We start from the raw sequence: 16,449 nt of genomic DNA, 5'->3' as shown, positions 1-16,449 counted from the left end.
GGCCAGGGGAGGAGCAGCGGCGATCGCCGCTGCTCTTACCCGATCGTCGGGGATCGAGTCTGGAGATCCGCCCGCTGTGTGTAAACACAGCGGGCGGATCTCCATAGTGACAGGGAGTGACAGATCGGACTGTTCAGCATAGCTGGACATCCGATCTGTCCATGACTCACTCAGTCACCTCCCCCCCTACACGTCAGTAAGCACCAGGCATACATTAACCCCTCCCTCTCTAATAAAATTAACCCCTTCCCTGCCAGTGTCATTTTTACAGTAACAGTGCATATATATAGCACTGATTACTGCAGTAATGTCACTGGTACCCCCAAAAGTGTCAAAAATGTCAGTCAAGGGTCCGATCTGTCCGCCGCAATGTCGCAGTCCCGCAAACAAAAATCGCAGATCGCCGCCATTACGCGTTAAAAAAAAAAACACCAAAAATGACAGAAATCTTTCCCTTTGTTAGTAAACGCAATAACTTTTGCGCAAACCAATCAAAATACGCTTATTGTGATTTTTTTTACCAAACATAGGTAGCAGAAAACAAATTGGCCAAAATTTTTAAAAAAATTTGGTTTTTACATCTTTTTTGGGGGGAATTTCATATAAAAAAATGTTAAAAATATTGTTATTTTTTCAAAATAAACGCTCTTTTTTTGTTTATAGCGCAAAAAGTAAAAATCGCACAGGTGATCAAATACCACCAAAAGAAAGCTCTGTTTGTGGGAAAAAAAGGACGTAAATTTCGTTTGGGTACGGCGTCGCACGACCGCGCAATTGTCAGTTGAAGTCGCACAGCGCCGAATCGCAAAAAGTGGCCTGGACGGAAGACAGCAAAATCCTCCGGTGGTAAAGTGGTTAAAGCAGAACTTCACCCAAAAGGAGAAGTTCCACCTGTTTGCATCCCTCTCCCCCTCCCTTCTCTGCCACATTTGGCACTGTTTGAGGGGGAGGGGGGAGCTGGTACTTGGTTTTGGCAGGTACCCGATCCCTCTTCCAGTCAGATTATTGCGTGATCTGAGCAGAAGTTCGTCCTCCCTTCCTTCCCCTCGCAGCCTTCTGGGACACAACACAGGTCCCAGAGACTGCGGAACCATTCACAAAGTGCAGCGTGGCTCGCGCATGTGCAGTAGGAAACCAGCTGTGAATCCGCAAGGCTTTGCTGCTGGCTTCCAGTACTTAAAAAGCCGACGCCTGCACCCAAAGCCAATTGAAGAATCTGCTCAGGTGAAGACATCGCTGGATCCCTAGACAGGTAAGTGTCCTTATATTAAAAGTAAGCAGCTACAGTATTTGTAGCTGCTGACTTTAATTTTTTTGGGGGAGACTGGAGCTTCTCTTACCATCAGGATTCATCCATCTCTGGTGATGTCTTCTCTGTTCTTTTTAATGGTGGTAGTTTATGTGAACATGTTGCTGTTGTTTTCCTAAAGAAGCAGGCTTTCACCTGTGAAACGCGCTGAATGTGGGTACTTCACTTTTACTTCTTTATTTCATTATTTACTTCATTTTTGATAAAATCTTTGAGTGGCTTATGCACACCATGTTATGATATGAATACATGCATTGTGCGATCTCCAACACTGGCAGCATGTTTGATAGGTTTAAAAGCTGTGTTTTAATTGTTACAAAAACAAACTTTTTTATGCTTTATATATAATGTAAAAAACGTGTGGTATCTTAAAAGTTTCTAAATTGCTTTTTCTGGGGGAATTTTGTTAATGTGTATTTAGGGATTATTTTACTGAAAATATAATTTCTATTGCAAATGATGCCTAACTTTTTAGTAAAAAGTATGTTTATTATTTTGATATTCAGTAAGTGGTAGGCTAAATGGTCTCCTTTGCATTGTATGTATGCAACAATCATTCTAGCATAGACAGACGTTGACTTAATAATACTAACTGGCATTATGCTTTCAAATCTCAGTTAATGCAGCTTAACAGCTTTCCTAATGCTGCTGTGAGCCTTATTGTGACTGCCAACTAATTGGATCTTCTATGTGCAGCATATTTTACTGTACGTGGTAAGTCTTTCCTATGTCCATGCTATTATTGGGCATATACAGTATACCGTATATACCCTTCTAAAGCAGTGCAATAATTTAAAATAGTAGTCATCTCCAACATCTGCAAATTTTATTATACCATTGGGTATTTTTACATGGTGACTCAACAGATTTCTATCAGTAGCCCTTAGATTGTTAGAATTGTGTTAGTTTTTGGAAATGTTTTTGTAAATCTTTTTTACATTTTACAATCATGGCTAAGAGCTCATTTTGGAAATTGTTAGATTTTGGAATTTTTTTTGTAAATCATTTTTACATTTTACAATCGTGGCTAAGAGCTCATTCACACAGCAGAGTATGGCAGAGTTGGGCAGAGTTGCCCAACTCAGTCCCAACACAAGGCAGTTTGTGACACTGTACTCCTTTTGGCAATGAGGATCTGAAATGTGGCAGGAAGATGCTCCTGAACCATTTTGGAGCATCATCTCATGAGATTAAGGTAAGGGGGTATGGTAAAATTATATTATAACTTTTTTTTTCCCCACAGGTGTGTTTTTGTAGTTCTGCCGCATGGCATTTTTTAAAGAAGCAGGAGTGCTGAATTAATTAACAGACCTTGTTTTCTAGAGTCTTACAACCTTATTATTTGGTTGTATAAAAAAAAATAATTTCAAATTTGGGGCATTTAAAATAATTATGGCTCAAGTTGAAGGGAGGGATTTGGCGTTAACAGTTCAGGGATCTCTATAAGCTAGCAGGTACTTGAAGGAGCTGATACGTAGTTTTTATTGACTTCTATAGAATATAACCTAAAAATGATGGATTTAAAGTGGTTAGAAACACTTACATATACCCAGTGAAGGGACTATACTCAGGGGAAACACAGAGATGAAACAAATCCTCCTACATAAGTTGTATCTGTCTTTCTGCAGTCTTTTCTCCTCTACATCCATTCAGAGTGCAGAATTTTTAAAGCTTGTCCAGAGGGTTAAAAAAAAGGGGTCAGAGGGCTGAAGTTACACCCTGCAGAGCTCAGTGAGGAGAGGTCTGAGAGCTGATTGGAGGGAAGTAACACACACCCTTCACACAGGAACAGAGCTGAGGCTGCCAATCTGCTGGAGGTCCCTCCCCTGCCACCATTTATCTCTTGGTGTCAGGAAAATTGTCAGAAGTGAATTATGCTGATAGCAGAGGAACAGAGCAGCAGACAGTACACACTATAGAGCACATATCAAACACATGGCCAGTGGGCTGATTCAGGCCCTCCAGGCCATTTCATGTGGTCTTCACACCTCTCCTGCAACTCTGCTCCTAGCTTCTTTCTGGCAGCAGCACAAGGTAAGGAGGTTACACTGTGATGTAAGGGAGGGTGGGGGACTCTTGACTTCTGATGGTGGGGGGGAGGCTCTTAACATCTGATATAAGGGGGGTGAGGTGCCCTGGACATTTGTTTATAATTATTATGAGATTATTGCAATTCCTTGCCAGTTAAAAAGGAGGGTGGTGCTCCGCTGGTACCATCCACCAGAAAGTTGCACCCTGGCAGAACAATGTTCTGTCTAAACAGTCTCTAATAAAGTTTCTAGTGAATGATACCAGTGGTTGTGCGACCCTCCTTTTCAGACTTGACCAGTGGTTGCGCGGCCCTCCTTTTCAGACTTGACCAGTGGTTGCACGGCCCTCCTTTTCAGACTTGACCAGTGGTTGTGCGGCCCTCCTTTTCAGACTTGACCAGTGGTTGCACGGCCCTCCTTTTCAGACTTGACCAGTGGTTGTGCGGCCGTCCTTTTCAGACTTGCATCATATGAAATGGGAGTGTGAGTGGTCTCTGTTCCGCTCTGCACCTGCACTACACAACTTGAAGAGGAGTTCCACCCAAAAGTGGAAGCTGCGCTTATCTGTTTCCTCCTCCCCTATGGTGCCACATTTGGCACCTTTTGAGGGGGAGGGGGGGGAGCGGCCTACATCATTTGTGGCCCCTCCTTCTTCCCCCCACTGCCTTCTGGGAGACACACAGTTCTCAGAAGACAGCGGTACCATTCAGAAAGAGCAGCACACATGCGTAGTAGGAAACAGGTTGTAAAGCTGCAAGGCTTCACTTCCTGTTTCCCTTAGTAAGGATGCCAGCGCCTGCACTCGGAGCTGCTTTGGGTGCCGACATCGCAGGCTCCCTGGACAGGTAAGTATTCTTACATCAAAGGTCAGCAGCTATAGTATTTGTAGCTGCTGACTTTTATTTATTTTCCCCCTAAGGCAGGAACTCCGCTTTAGCTCTTTAGGCTGGGTTCACACTGGTGCAGGAACCACACTGCATCAGAATCGCAGGCAGCTCACACTGTGCTCTGCAAACTGCTGCGGGTGTCAATATAAAGTTAACGACACCCCCAAATCAGTTTGCAGAATGCAGTGTGAATCAGATAGAATTGGATTGCATGGGTCTGAACATCCATGTGACCTGATTCCAGTGCGGACATAAATAAGGGTCCTGCACATTTTTGGTGCGGGTCCAGTGCGAATTGAGCCATACATAATGTATGGTTCAATTTAAACCGTGCTGAATTTGCATGGGATTTGTACAGGAATCTGATGCGATTCCTGTACAAATGACAGGCGATGCGGTAGACCACATCAGTGTGAACCCAGCGTTAGGTATTACCAAAATCAGTAATAATCAAATGCAGGGGCAATTATTTTAAATGATTTAGAGTACAGTACATACATTTACATAGTCTTATAGGGTAAGCATAGTGCTGATGCGGCCCCCGATGAAAATGAGTTTGACACCCCTGGAGATTTATACTGAGGTGTCTGAAGTTTACACTTTAAGCCTACTTGACTTAAATGGTAACTCCACTTTCGTGGGGAAAAAAATAGCAAACAAAGAAAAAACAATATAGTGTATACAATTGCGACACAAATCATATTGTGATTGAATGTTATTAAAAATGACCTTTCCTTTTCAGTCTGCAGCTGTTTTAATTTTCTGAAAATGCAATGCAATATGGCTACCTGGAGCTGTTCTGTAAACAGAATGTGTACTGACCACACCCCAGACACATCATTTCCTGCTTGTGTGATTGGCTCACCAATTTTCCCAGAATTCTGCCTAAGATACGAGTTAGATTTCTGGCATCCCCTGCAACAAAAATTTCATTTTTGGTGAGATACTCCCAATAGGAAAACGTTTAAAGGGATGCAGACCAAGCAGATTTCCTCATTAGAGCCCTGCAGCTGCCACAGCTGATAGATAATTAGGAAACCACTCCCATTTGACCCACTCAGCTCAAAGGAACAAACAGGGATTTCTTCAGAATAACAAAAGGTAGGAATCTGCAACAAAGTTTGTTAAAATCCTTGTAATGTACAGAGATCACCCAGAGGGGAATGTTTTTTTTCTCAACAAAAGTGGAGTTAGACCCCTTTCACACGGGCGATCCGATCCGATCCGCCTGTCAGTTTTTCATGGGGACCTGATCGTATGCTCCATGCATCCCTATGGGGTAGCGGATGGATGGAAACCCTATTTTCCAACTGTCTGGCGGATCGGATGAGAACGGACGGGCGATCCGTTCTCATCCGATCTCCCCACAGAGGACATCGGGGATCTGACAGCTCCTCCGCACACAGAGCGGAGATAGAGCTGTCATCCGCCTGCTCAGCAGGGATTGGTGGATCAATCCCCTGCTGAGCAGAACGGACCTCGTTGGATGGTGCACCATGTGAAAGGACCCTTACGCTTTAAGGAATGTATCTTTCCCTTCTGGTATACAGTACATGTAATGCACCTGCAAAAGTTTTTATTGTTTATTATAGAATTTTTGAAAAGTGTTGAAAAAGGTAATTCATTTTTTTCTCTGTTTGTTCTTAAAAGGTATATCTATAAAAATGGCTGTCCCTGTTCGTGTCACTGCGCCATTTCTTGATTCCACGCTTAATTCCACCATGTCTCTCTTCTTGCCATCGTCATTGATAAATCCCCCCACACCTAATGAGTCGTCTATAGTTTTGGAAAGCTTTCCTCCTACAAATTTTTATGTCAGGTATGTGAAATGGAAAGGATGCTGATCTTTTTTACTTTTTGCTTTAAAAATATGAACGTATATTGTACAAAATTCTATATTTCGATTAAACAAAAATGCAGTTTTGTATGCAAATGATGGTAGGCTAAACTGTATTCAGATTTCAGCTGATGTTTTTCCCTTTCCACTAATTTTAATAAAGGAAACCTTTGTACTGCGGAAATAAATGACTGGAATCTATTCTAATGAATTGGAGCCTATTATAAAGACGTGGATCTGACTTTCACTGAATATTCTCTGGCAGAGAGTCAATCACTGCTATTTTAGGCTGCATTCACAGCTGGGCGTTTTGAACTGCGGGCAGAATTACCGCGATTCTGCCCCTGATTTCAAAATGTCCAGTGATAAATGACAAACCGCCCAATCGTTTGAAAGGCACCTAAAAACACAGTGTGGTTCTGCTGCGATTGTCGCACGATAAATTGCAGCAAACTGCATCGCGTGAAGCTTGTCGCCCAAAAAAGCTCAGGAGCTTCTTCTGGGTGACATGCTTCATGGGAAGCGGTTTGCCGCAATTGTAGCATGATTTACCACTACGTTTTAAGGTTCCATTCAAATGAATGGCATCTGAAATGTGCGTTGTGCGATTTGTCATTTACACCTGAGTGTTTTGAAAATGCAGCAAACCTGCCCAGGATTCAAAACGCCCAGGTGTGAATGCAGCTTTAAACATGTGTACGCAAAAGATTCACCTGCAGAGAATGTTTGCTGAATGCCAGATTCTCTGCTTTATAAATATGCCTTGTTATCAGTATGTTCCAAACTTTGCACAATTGTATACCATGACCGCAACCTTTGACTGGTGTTATCAGGTGCCCCCCACCTACACAGCTAACATCTACTTTGAATGATGTTTTCTATGGACTCCGAACTGTACACAAGCTCATACAAACTGTTTCATCACCCTTCCAATGATAAAGGTTGACTAGTAGCAAAGACTTAAAGCGGTATTAAGCCCAAAAATATATCATTTTTAATATTGCAGCTTACCAACTTATAGATGTGCTGGCTGCATTTGTTTTCTTTTTCCTGAGCAATGTCTCACATTCCCAGTTTAGCCATAACATTATGACCACCCAGCATAACCTGTCAAGCCTTGAACTCCACTAGACCTCTGAAGGTATGCCGAGGTATCTGGCATCAAGCAGCGCTGATTGAGTGAAAAGTTTCCAACAAGCCCATTTAAAAGCCAACTTCTACTGAACCGCTCACATTAAATTCCATCTTTGGGCAGCTTTATTGGCAAGAGATTTCTTCTCCTTTCACGTTGTGTCTCTAGGACAGTAGCTCAAGGGAAATCTCCCCAACAAGACAAAGACGTCATAATATTCAGGGAAACTGGAGTACACTGATCGAATTTGCTATGTGAATGGCTCTGTTGGCACCCTCCTGCCTGGCATCCTTTGATTGAAAAATTGAAAGAGCTGGGCAGAAAATCGTCTGCTGAGCAATGGCTGCATCCAATGAGATGCAGCTGCTATTTGGGTATTCTGACAGCCACTGGTGCCGGCTGTCAGTATACAATAGCTGTCACTGCAGATTTGTCCATTCGTGCTGTATAGCACGAATTAAGGAATCTGGTATTTTTTTTATTCACCTTCAAACTGACCAATGAAAATCTATCCCTTTTTGGCCAGCTATAGCAAGCAGATATCTTTAGTTTTCTTTTTTTAACAGACAAAACCTAACTGTTTGCTATGGGCAACAGCTTTTTAGAATTAGTTTTGACTATTGAATCCGATGCATAAAATGTATTTATTTTACTTTGTTGTTTTGTTATGTTTGTTAGCCCCCGGTTCACACTTGTGCGTGTGCGGGGTTCGCATGTAATGTCGGAGCGCACTGCTCCGACATTACATGCGATCAGCTGTGCGGTGCGAGTTTAGCCATACAAACTGTATGGCTAAATTCGCATTGCTCCCGCAGCAAACACGCACAGGAGGCATTTTTGCAGCCGCATCAGGATCGGATCGCACAGCGGTTCACACTTGTGCGATCCGATCCTGTGCGAACTGCACGATCGCACTGCGATATGCGATCAAACTGGGGGTGTCGTTAAGATTACATTGACACCCCCAGCGTATCGCATATGGCAGTGTGAACTGCCGGGGGTGCGTGTGCGATGCGGGAACAGGCTGCGAATTCGCAGCCTTCCCGCATCGCATATATGTGAACCGAGCCTTAGACATGTGCAGAACAGAAACATTTGTTTTGTTTAGGATAGATTTGTTTTGTTTATTCATTTTCTAAAGAATTTCAAATTTTCGAAAAAATGGCGAAAAATTATCACATTCTGTGTGAAGAATAGCTGGTTGTTAAGGAGCGGGCCGGGAAGCTGGCTGCCGCGTGATGACTTATTGAAGACTTTCCCGCTGAGAGCAGAAATATAAACAAAAGAGTGCCGGCAGTGGAAAAGTCAGAAAAAAAAACAGCATGCCCCCCCCAAAAAAAAAACCCATTCCAGACCCTTATCCGAGCATGCAGTCCAACAGGTCAGGAAAGGGGGGGAAGAGTGAGAGCCCCCCCCCCGAACCTTATCAGGCCACATGCCCTCAACATGGGGGGGTGCTTTGGGGCAGGGGGGCTGCGGGAAGGGGGCTTATCTGAATCTGGCTACCAGATCCCTGCCCCTTCCCCCTATATGAATGAGTATGGGGAACATAGTACCCCTACCCATTCACCTAAAAAGTGTAAAAAGTGAATAAAGACAGTACACAAGTTTTGACAATTCCTTTATTAAAAAATAACAAAGTGTCCCCCCCATGTAGATCCATCATTAATCACTCCGCACCGCCAGGCTTGAAAAAATAAAAAACCTCTAGCCTCGTCGAAGACTCCCCATCGACTGCCTGCATCTGACATTTCTTAAATAGGTAAGGGGCAGAGTCACCCGATGATGTCAGCTGGTGACCCCACCCCCTTGTCATGTCATCGACTAGGGAATGCTGGGTCGATGATGTCACAAGGGAGTGGGGGTTGTCCGCTAATGTCCCCAGGTGACTCCGCCCCTTACCTATTTAGGAAATGTCAGACGAAGGGGCAGGCAGTTGGCGGAAAGCCTTTGACGAGCCCGGAGGTTTTCTTTTTTTCGGGTCCGGTGGAACGGTGTGAATGACAATGGATTTACATTGGGGGACATTGTTTTTTTTTTTTTTTTTTTTTGTATATAATATATATTTTTATATATAACGGAATTGTCAAAAACTGTGTGCTGTCTCTATTCACTTTTTACACTGTATTTGGTGAATGGGTAGCCCATATTCATTCACACGGGAGGGGGGGGGGCAGGATCTGGGGGCCCCCTCGTTAAAGGGGGCTTCCAGATATCAATAACTCCCCCACCCGCAGACCCCAACAACCAAAGTCTAGGGTTCTGGGGAAGAGGCCCTTGTCCCCATCAACATGGGGACAAAGTGCTTGGGGTGGGGGGAAGAGTCCCCAGCCCCAAAGCACCCTTCATGTTGAGGGCATGTGGCCTGGTATTGGGGGGATGCTTGCCTTTGCTTGTTCCACCCCCCCCTTTTTCCTGACCTGCCAGGCTGCATGCTCGGATAGGGGTCTGGGATGGATTTTTCGGGAGACCCCAAACCATTTTAATTTTTACATTTTTGCGTGGGGTTCCCCTTACAATCCATACCAGACCCAAAGGGCCTGGTATGGACTGGGGGAGGGGGACCCCACAATGTTTTTTTTTTTCTATTGCCGGCATTCTTTTGTTTACATTTCAGCTGTCAGCGGGCAAGCCCATTGAAAGCTGATGAGTCATCAGTTGTTAAAGATGTGGGCGCCGGCTTCCCGCTTCCCTTCTTAACAACCAGCTATTCTTCACGTAGAATTCGAATCGGCCAAATTTTTTTTTCGACCAATCTGAATTTGAATCATTCCGAAAATTTGAAACTAGTTTGAAAACAAATAAACAAAACGAATTTCAATTAAATTCATTACTATTTAATTTGTAGATTTGGATACATCTGAATCTCCGAAAACCCAAAATTTGTATGAATTTACATTCGGATTAAAACTAATCGCACCTGTACAATATTTGTTGTTTAGCTCAGCATATGTCTAATTTGAAATGTTTGGTGTTCTTTTTAATAGGTCTTTTAGCGGATACGCCATGACGTCTGACTATGAAAAACACTCCAAGGCCCTCTCCGAAGAGCTGACTGACCTCGGTCTAGCCTATGATACCCAGTTTGGAATGGCAGCAGCCTATAATGACCCCCTTACATTTTTTAACCGACACAATGAAGTCTGGTTCAGGTCTCTAAATTAATAAATCAGAAAAAAAATATATTTTTTTTTTCCATTTACTCTTGTCTAGCGATGATTGTTATGGGGAGACTATATATTAAATTAAATTCAAAATATAAAAATTGTGTTTCCTGTTAGAAGCAATCAGTAATTTTTTAAGAATGCCGTTAGATGGCATGAGGAAGAAACGCTCATGCTTTTATATTCCAGTAGTTTGCTCTGTTTTGTTGGGAAGACTGACACTGCTTCCACTGAAATGTCTTCAGTATTAAAATATGCATAATGATGGTAATACATGCTTCAATAAATGATCAATTGATTTATTTCAGCTCGATCTCTTCTGAAAGGAAAAAAAATCAATCAAAATTGACAGCCTGTTCGATTGATCCTAAGTGATTGATCACATCTCTGTTTCCACTTTCCACTAAGTAATCTCATAATCTGATTAATTGAAATATGATCGTATTCATGAGCAAAGCATCTCAGTGCTGGTGATCAATGCAATACTTTTTCACCCTGGTGATCAATTCAGTTTGATTGAATCTGATCTAAGTACAAGGGCTTTCCTGACTAGATACAAAATAGGTTTAGGTTTGTCCTCCCTTTATATAGTTTGGGTAAATCTAAAGGTGATTGTATGTAAATTGTACAATCAGATTGTTTAGTGTACATCCAGCTTAAATTTAGTGAAATGGAACCTATGGCTATTCAATTGTTTGCAGACTTGAATGTTTGAACCACTTGCCCGCCAGCAGTACATATACTGCAGAAGGTTGGCTCTGTCCCGCGAAATGACGTAACTGTACTATGTTTTATGGGACCGCAAGTGGGGGCGGGCACACGCCAATTGGCTACAGGGGGAGCCAATCAGCGGGTCCGGCAACCGTGATCGCCATCTGGCACCCGCAATCGCTCCCTGTGGAGACAGAACGGTAGTCTGCCGTTGTAAACACGGCAGACCGCTGTTCTGTCAGTAATGAACACAGGGATCCTGTGTTCCCCTTTTTTAGGAACACAGGTGTCTGTGTTCATTCAGCAAGCCCACCCCCCCAAAGTTAGAAAGCACCCCCTAGGGACACATTTAACCCTTTGATCGCCCCTGGTGTTAACTCCTTCCCTGCCAGTGTCATTAGTATAGTAACAGTGCATATTTTTAGCACCGATTACTGTAGTAATGTCACTGGTCCCCCCAAAAGTGTCAAAAATGTCAGTTAGGTGTCCGATCTGTCCGCCACAATGTCGCAGTCCCGCTAAAAATTGCTGATCGCCGCTATTACTAGTACAAAGAAATTAAATAAATAAAAATGACAAAAATCTTTCCCCTAGTTTGTAGACGTGATAACTTTTGCGCGAACCAATCAATATACACTTATTGGGATTTATTTTACTAAAAATATGTGGCAGAATACAAATTGGCCTAAAATGATGAAAAAATTAGATTTTTTAAATTTTTTTTTTTATTAGGAATGTTTTATAGCAGAAAGTAAAAAATATTGTTTTTTTTCCCGAATTTTCGCTCTTTTTATGTTTATAGCGAAAAAAAATAAAAAATCCCAGAGGTGATCAAATTTTACCAAAAGAAAGCTCTATTTGTTGGAAAAAAGACGTCAATTTTATTTGGGTACATCGTCGCACGACTGCGCAATTGTCAGTTAAAATAACGCAGTGCTGGATCGCAAAAAATGGCCTGGTCATTAAGGGGGTAAAACCTTCCGGTTCCAGAACTGGTTAATGAAATCACACTACAATCTCAAACTGGTCATTACACAAACTTGTTTTTCTTGTAAGTCTTTCAAGTGTATCTAAACCTAAATAATAAAACGTGATTCATACTGTTGATGTTTTATTATTGCCATTTGTGGTTTCCTTTTTTTTTTATGTAGACTTCTATTAGATTTGTAAACTGTCTTTTATAATTTAGCCCCAGCCACTTCCAATAAGAGGGTAACAATGCTGCCTTTCCATCGTTAGCATGCAGAAGCAGCAATGTCACGTTTAGCTGTACGGCTTGGTGGTGTACTGCCATGAGATGTGTCAATGTACAAAGCACCGGCATTAAACCTCAGCTTCTGTCTCAGTTCTGCCCACCAAACCTGTAATTGGCAGAATCTTGGGATGTGCACAGGCATGTAAAAAGACATTAAAAGTTGGTAGCCGTGGTGCTCTGCCCAGGATCTTGAACCTGACACATGTACAAGACCTGACACATGTACAAGATTTTTTAGCCCGTAGCGTGTGCAACACACTCAAAAGACTCCACCCGGTGCATAAAAAAGTGCACACACACAAAGTGAGTAACACAAAAAAGCACAGGGTGTGCGACAACGTATGGTCTTCCCTCCGAAGAGGTAGGACCCGAAACCTCAATCCCCCGGGGCGCAAGACTCCTGACAGGGACATAAGGTACTCATGGTCAGTCTGGCCGAAACCAGACCGACCCCGTTCTTCAGGGGGACTGCCGAAACAGCCCCCACTGAGTACTAAGTAGGGCTCCCCCGAAGGGAGACCCCATGGGAGAGGGCGAACTAAGCCAAAAGGCCATATCCACCCCCTCCCAAGACTTAAGGCTGGGCCCGAGGACCCACACACTCCAGTCTGTGCAAATAAAGAAAACAAAGGTGACAGTGCAGGTGACGGACTTCCAAAGAAAAAGACAGACAAAACAAAGAAGTGGGGGAGGGGAAGTGGGGAAAGTGCAATGGTGCCATGTGAGGAACCAAGGCAGGCCTTCCAGCCGGAATAAAAAAATTCCTCTGGTGCAAGCCAAAAAGCCTGTCCCAAGAGGCAGGTGCGAAAAAGGTGTGCATAGTGCAGTGACCAAGGTGCCGAAAAAACTCACAGCGAGCTGCCCCTCACCAGTGAGAAATTAAGGCACCCCTGGGCTGCCACCCCAGGGGCACTTACACTACGGGCTTTTTCAATCTCAGCCCCCGGCCAGACCGAGTGTAGCCTAACCCCACCAGCAGACATCAGAACCTGGACAGCTTAGAGAGAGCTTACCTACCACTGGGGACAGGCCTTTTACAAGGCCAGATCAAAACCCAGGAGGAGAAAGCCCTCCCCTCGCCATCCCGTTCCTCAGCCCATTACATCCAGGAGCAGTTCCACCGGCCCCCTGAACCGGCTTTCCTGCCCCCTTCAAACTGGTTAGGCTAGTTCAACCCATTCGAATCAGAAGGCGACGGGCCCCACATGCTTTCCCAGATGACCTACTCCCCATACCTCAATACTCAGAGCGCTCCGGGTTTCGGTCATACTGGTACTAGCTAAGGCCCATACCAACATGTACAAGATGGTGAAGGTGAACCGTAAAAGCTAGGCTGGGATAGAGTAAGGGAGAGTTATAATCCTTGTCAGTTTTATTTCTTCAATCTGTGTCCTATTAGGGAGATTTCCCTTTACATCCCACCCCAAGGCCAACAAAGGAAGTAAGAGGAAATCCCTCCAAAGTGAGGGAATCCCAGTGTCACCAGAACCTGTGTCCCCATTAGAAGCTTTCTCTTCTATTACTGTTTTAGGGACAACCCAAAATTTGGAATTTTCTTTTACTTTCATTCTCGAACTGTAAACATGACAAATACTGATGTAGCAAGCCGAGATCGCACACTGACAGTGTGAACTGTGATAATATAAACCAAATGCTTGCTTCAGCTCAGTCTCCTCCCATTGGCCAGGGCCTTCCGACGCATTTCGCCTGGCTAGAACTAAGCCATATCCGAGTCAAATGCAACAGAGGGGCGTGGCCAATGGGAGGGGACTGAGCTGAAGGAGGCATTTGGTTCACATTATCTAGGTTAACACTGTCAGAGAGCGGTCTCAGTTCGATATATTGGTAGGGACATGGAGCGAGACGTGCTCCCTGGGAGGACTGACACCTGGAGCAGTCATTGAAGCCGACGAGAGGTGTACAGTGGACCTGGAGCAGTGCTATCAGTATTGTATGTTTAAAGAGATGCTGTTCCCACGAAGAGCAAAGTGACAGTGTCCCTGACCCCTTTCTACTTGCCTTACCTGCACTCCCTCACCGATCCTTGCTCTTCCATAGCTAGCACTGAAATTTGTTGTGTCGGAAACCCTGGAAAGCAGTGACTCCACACCTTCCCACTTCTCTTGGCCATGTATTAATCCTGCGTAGGTCATGTGCTCCTCTATACCTGGACACAATGGGTATTCTCACTCAGGGCCACTGATAAGGCAGTACATTCAGCCCTCCTGTACTGGGCCCAGGCCCCATGGGTTCAAAAGGGGGGCCCAGGCACCTGTTGAGCAGGAAGGCTGACTGTACTGACTTATTGCAGACACTGATCTTCTTCTGTCTCTCACTGCAGTACTGCCAGCTATCATCGCATACTTGTACGTGATTTTGTGCACTGGGTCTGGGGCGTGCAGGCCGCCCCCCCCCCCCCAGCACCACTCCCACGAACCGACATACCCCTACATCGTTTCGCGCAGCCGAGCCAGGGCGGGCTGACGGCAAGTGGTTAAAGGAGAATTATACAAAAAATAAGGATAGGTTAAACCCACAAGTGTTTTTTTTTTTTTTTACCACTACTATTCCTTTTATCAAAAATGAATGGGTTTTGGCGCTGCTCTAAACTGATGGTCGGTATCCCCACAATTATGCTACAATTAGTACACAATATAAATACTATTCTAACAAAGATATGGTCTTTAAAGATCTTTGATGGAGCCTAAAGTCCTTCCTAATAAAAAAAAGTCTGTGTGCTCCAAAGTTCTATGTGTGTGAAATTATATTTGTGTTTATCTATGTAAAGTGACTGTATGCTTACATTTATTTGTATAAAATAGCAGTGTTAAAAATCACACCTCTATTAAGAGTTCTCTGAATACACAGTTCCAATATGCAATATTAATAGATAAATAAGTGCAAAGATAGTTGATATGAAATAAAAATATATGCATAAAATTAATACATTTCCATCAAATATAAGGGACAAGTGCTCTTAAAGTGGAGTTCCACCCTAATTTTATACTTACCTCCATCTTCTCGCTCCGGGTCACCTGAAAAACAAATGGCTAATCGCATTTTTTTTTTTTTTTTTTACTTACCTCGTAGCGAAGAAAATATACTTACCTTACTTCCTTCTTCCTCCTTCCTCGGCCGCCGCCCGTCGTCACTTCCTGGCTCTGCAATAATTCCTGGGAGCTGAACGTCATCGCTCCCAGGAATCATTGCGCCTGCACCGGCCCCGATGTCAGTTCCGGGGCGCGCGCGTCATCCCCTTGCATGCCCAGAAGCTGTGGAGGGATGACGCGCACGCCCGGAAGTGACGGCGGGGCCGGCGCAGGGCATCGTGGGACGGAAGAAGGCGGAAGAGGACTCCGAAGAGGATTGCGCTGGCTTCAAGCTGCCCACATCTGAGATGGCAGCGCTGGACAAGACTTTTTCAAGGTAAGTATTTGTCCTAACAGGTAAGTGCAACCCGGGACAGATCAGAGGCTAGCCATTGTGGAATGCACTAGCCCTGACTGTCCCGGGGGCATTTAAAAAAAAAAAATTCCAGGGTGGAACTCCGCTTTAATTTTCATCAAAAGAGCTATATAAATAAATAACTAAATAAAAAAGTGACAACTGCTCTGCACAGAATTTCAAAGCTTATATCTGTGTTTACAGTGATCAACCAGTCCCAAATATCAATTGTAGATTATCAGCCAGTATGGTTGAAAGTGATAAAAGAAAAGAAAAAGGAGGCGCAAACACCTAGTGCATTACCCCTGGTCACTGTTTATACATTTTTAATAAAATGCCAAATGCATACTCACAGACATGAAGATAATTAAAATCGTGTTACAAGAATCCATCACACCTGAACTGGAACATGTCCATGAAGCTAGGACCGCTAACGCGTTTCGGGAGTCAAGCTCCCTTCCTCAGAGCTGGTCATACCAGTAGCAGATCAAAATATATAATTGCTTCAATTGAAGCGGTTCATCCCCCTTCCCCCCCCCCCAGAGGGAGTGGGCGGGACCGTCCAGTGCACCAAATAGCCTTTTCCCCCTTAGATGAACATTAACCCTCAAAACCCCAGTGGCCACTAACTAAAAACCCAAATGAAAAAAACTAATGAAAAAAAAAAAAACAACAGGACC

At 43.8% G+C, this 16,449-nt stretch overlaps 1 protein-coding gene across 1 annotated transcript in view; it reads left to right on the top strand.

Moving 5' to 3' along the window:
* Positions 1-11,066, top strand: part of LOC309551640 (heme-binding protein 2-like) — a 44,612-nt gene extending 33,546 nt beyond the window's left edge. Inside the window, exons 3-4 of the mRNA XM_082252307.1 lie at positions 5,877-6,045; positions 10,183-11,066. Coding sequence (XP_082108433.1) covers positions 5,877-6,045; positions 10,183-10,360 — 347 coding nt within the window. The 3' untranslated portion in view covers positions 10,361-11,066. The remainder of the gene's footprint in view (positions 1-5,876; positions 6,046-10,182) is intronic.
* The last annotated feature ends 5,383 nt before the right edge of the window (positions 11,067-16,449 follow it).

This window comes from Pelophylax lessonae (assembly GCF_965119305.1).
Source record: "Pelophylax lessonae genome assembly, chromosome: 3".
NCBI classification, from domain to species: Eukaryota; Metazoa; Chordata; class Amphibia; order Anura; family Ranidae; genus Pelophylax; species Pelophylax lessonae.
The sequence above is the reverse complement of the archived record's forward strand: the minus strand, read 5'-3'. Positions and strand labels throughout refer to the sequence as shown.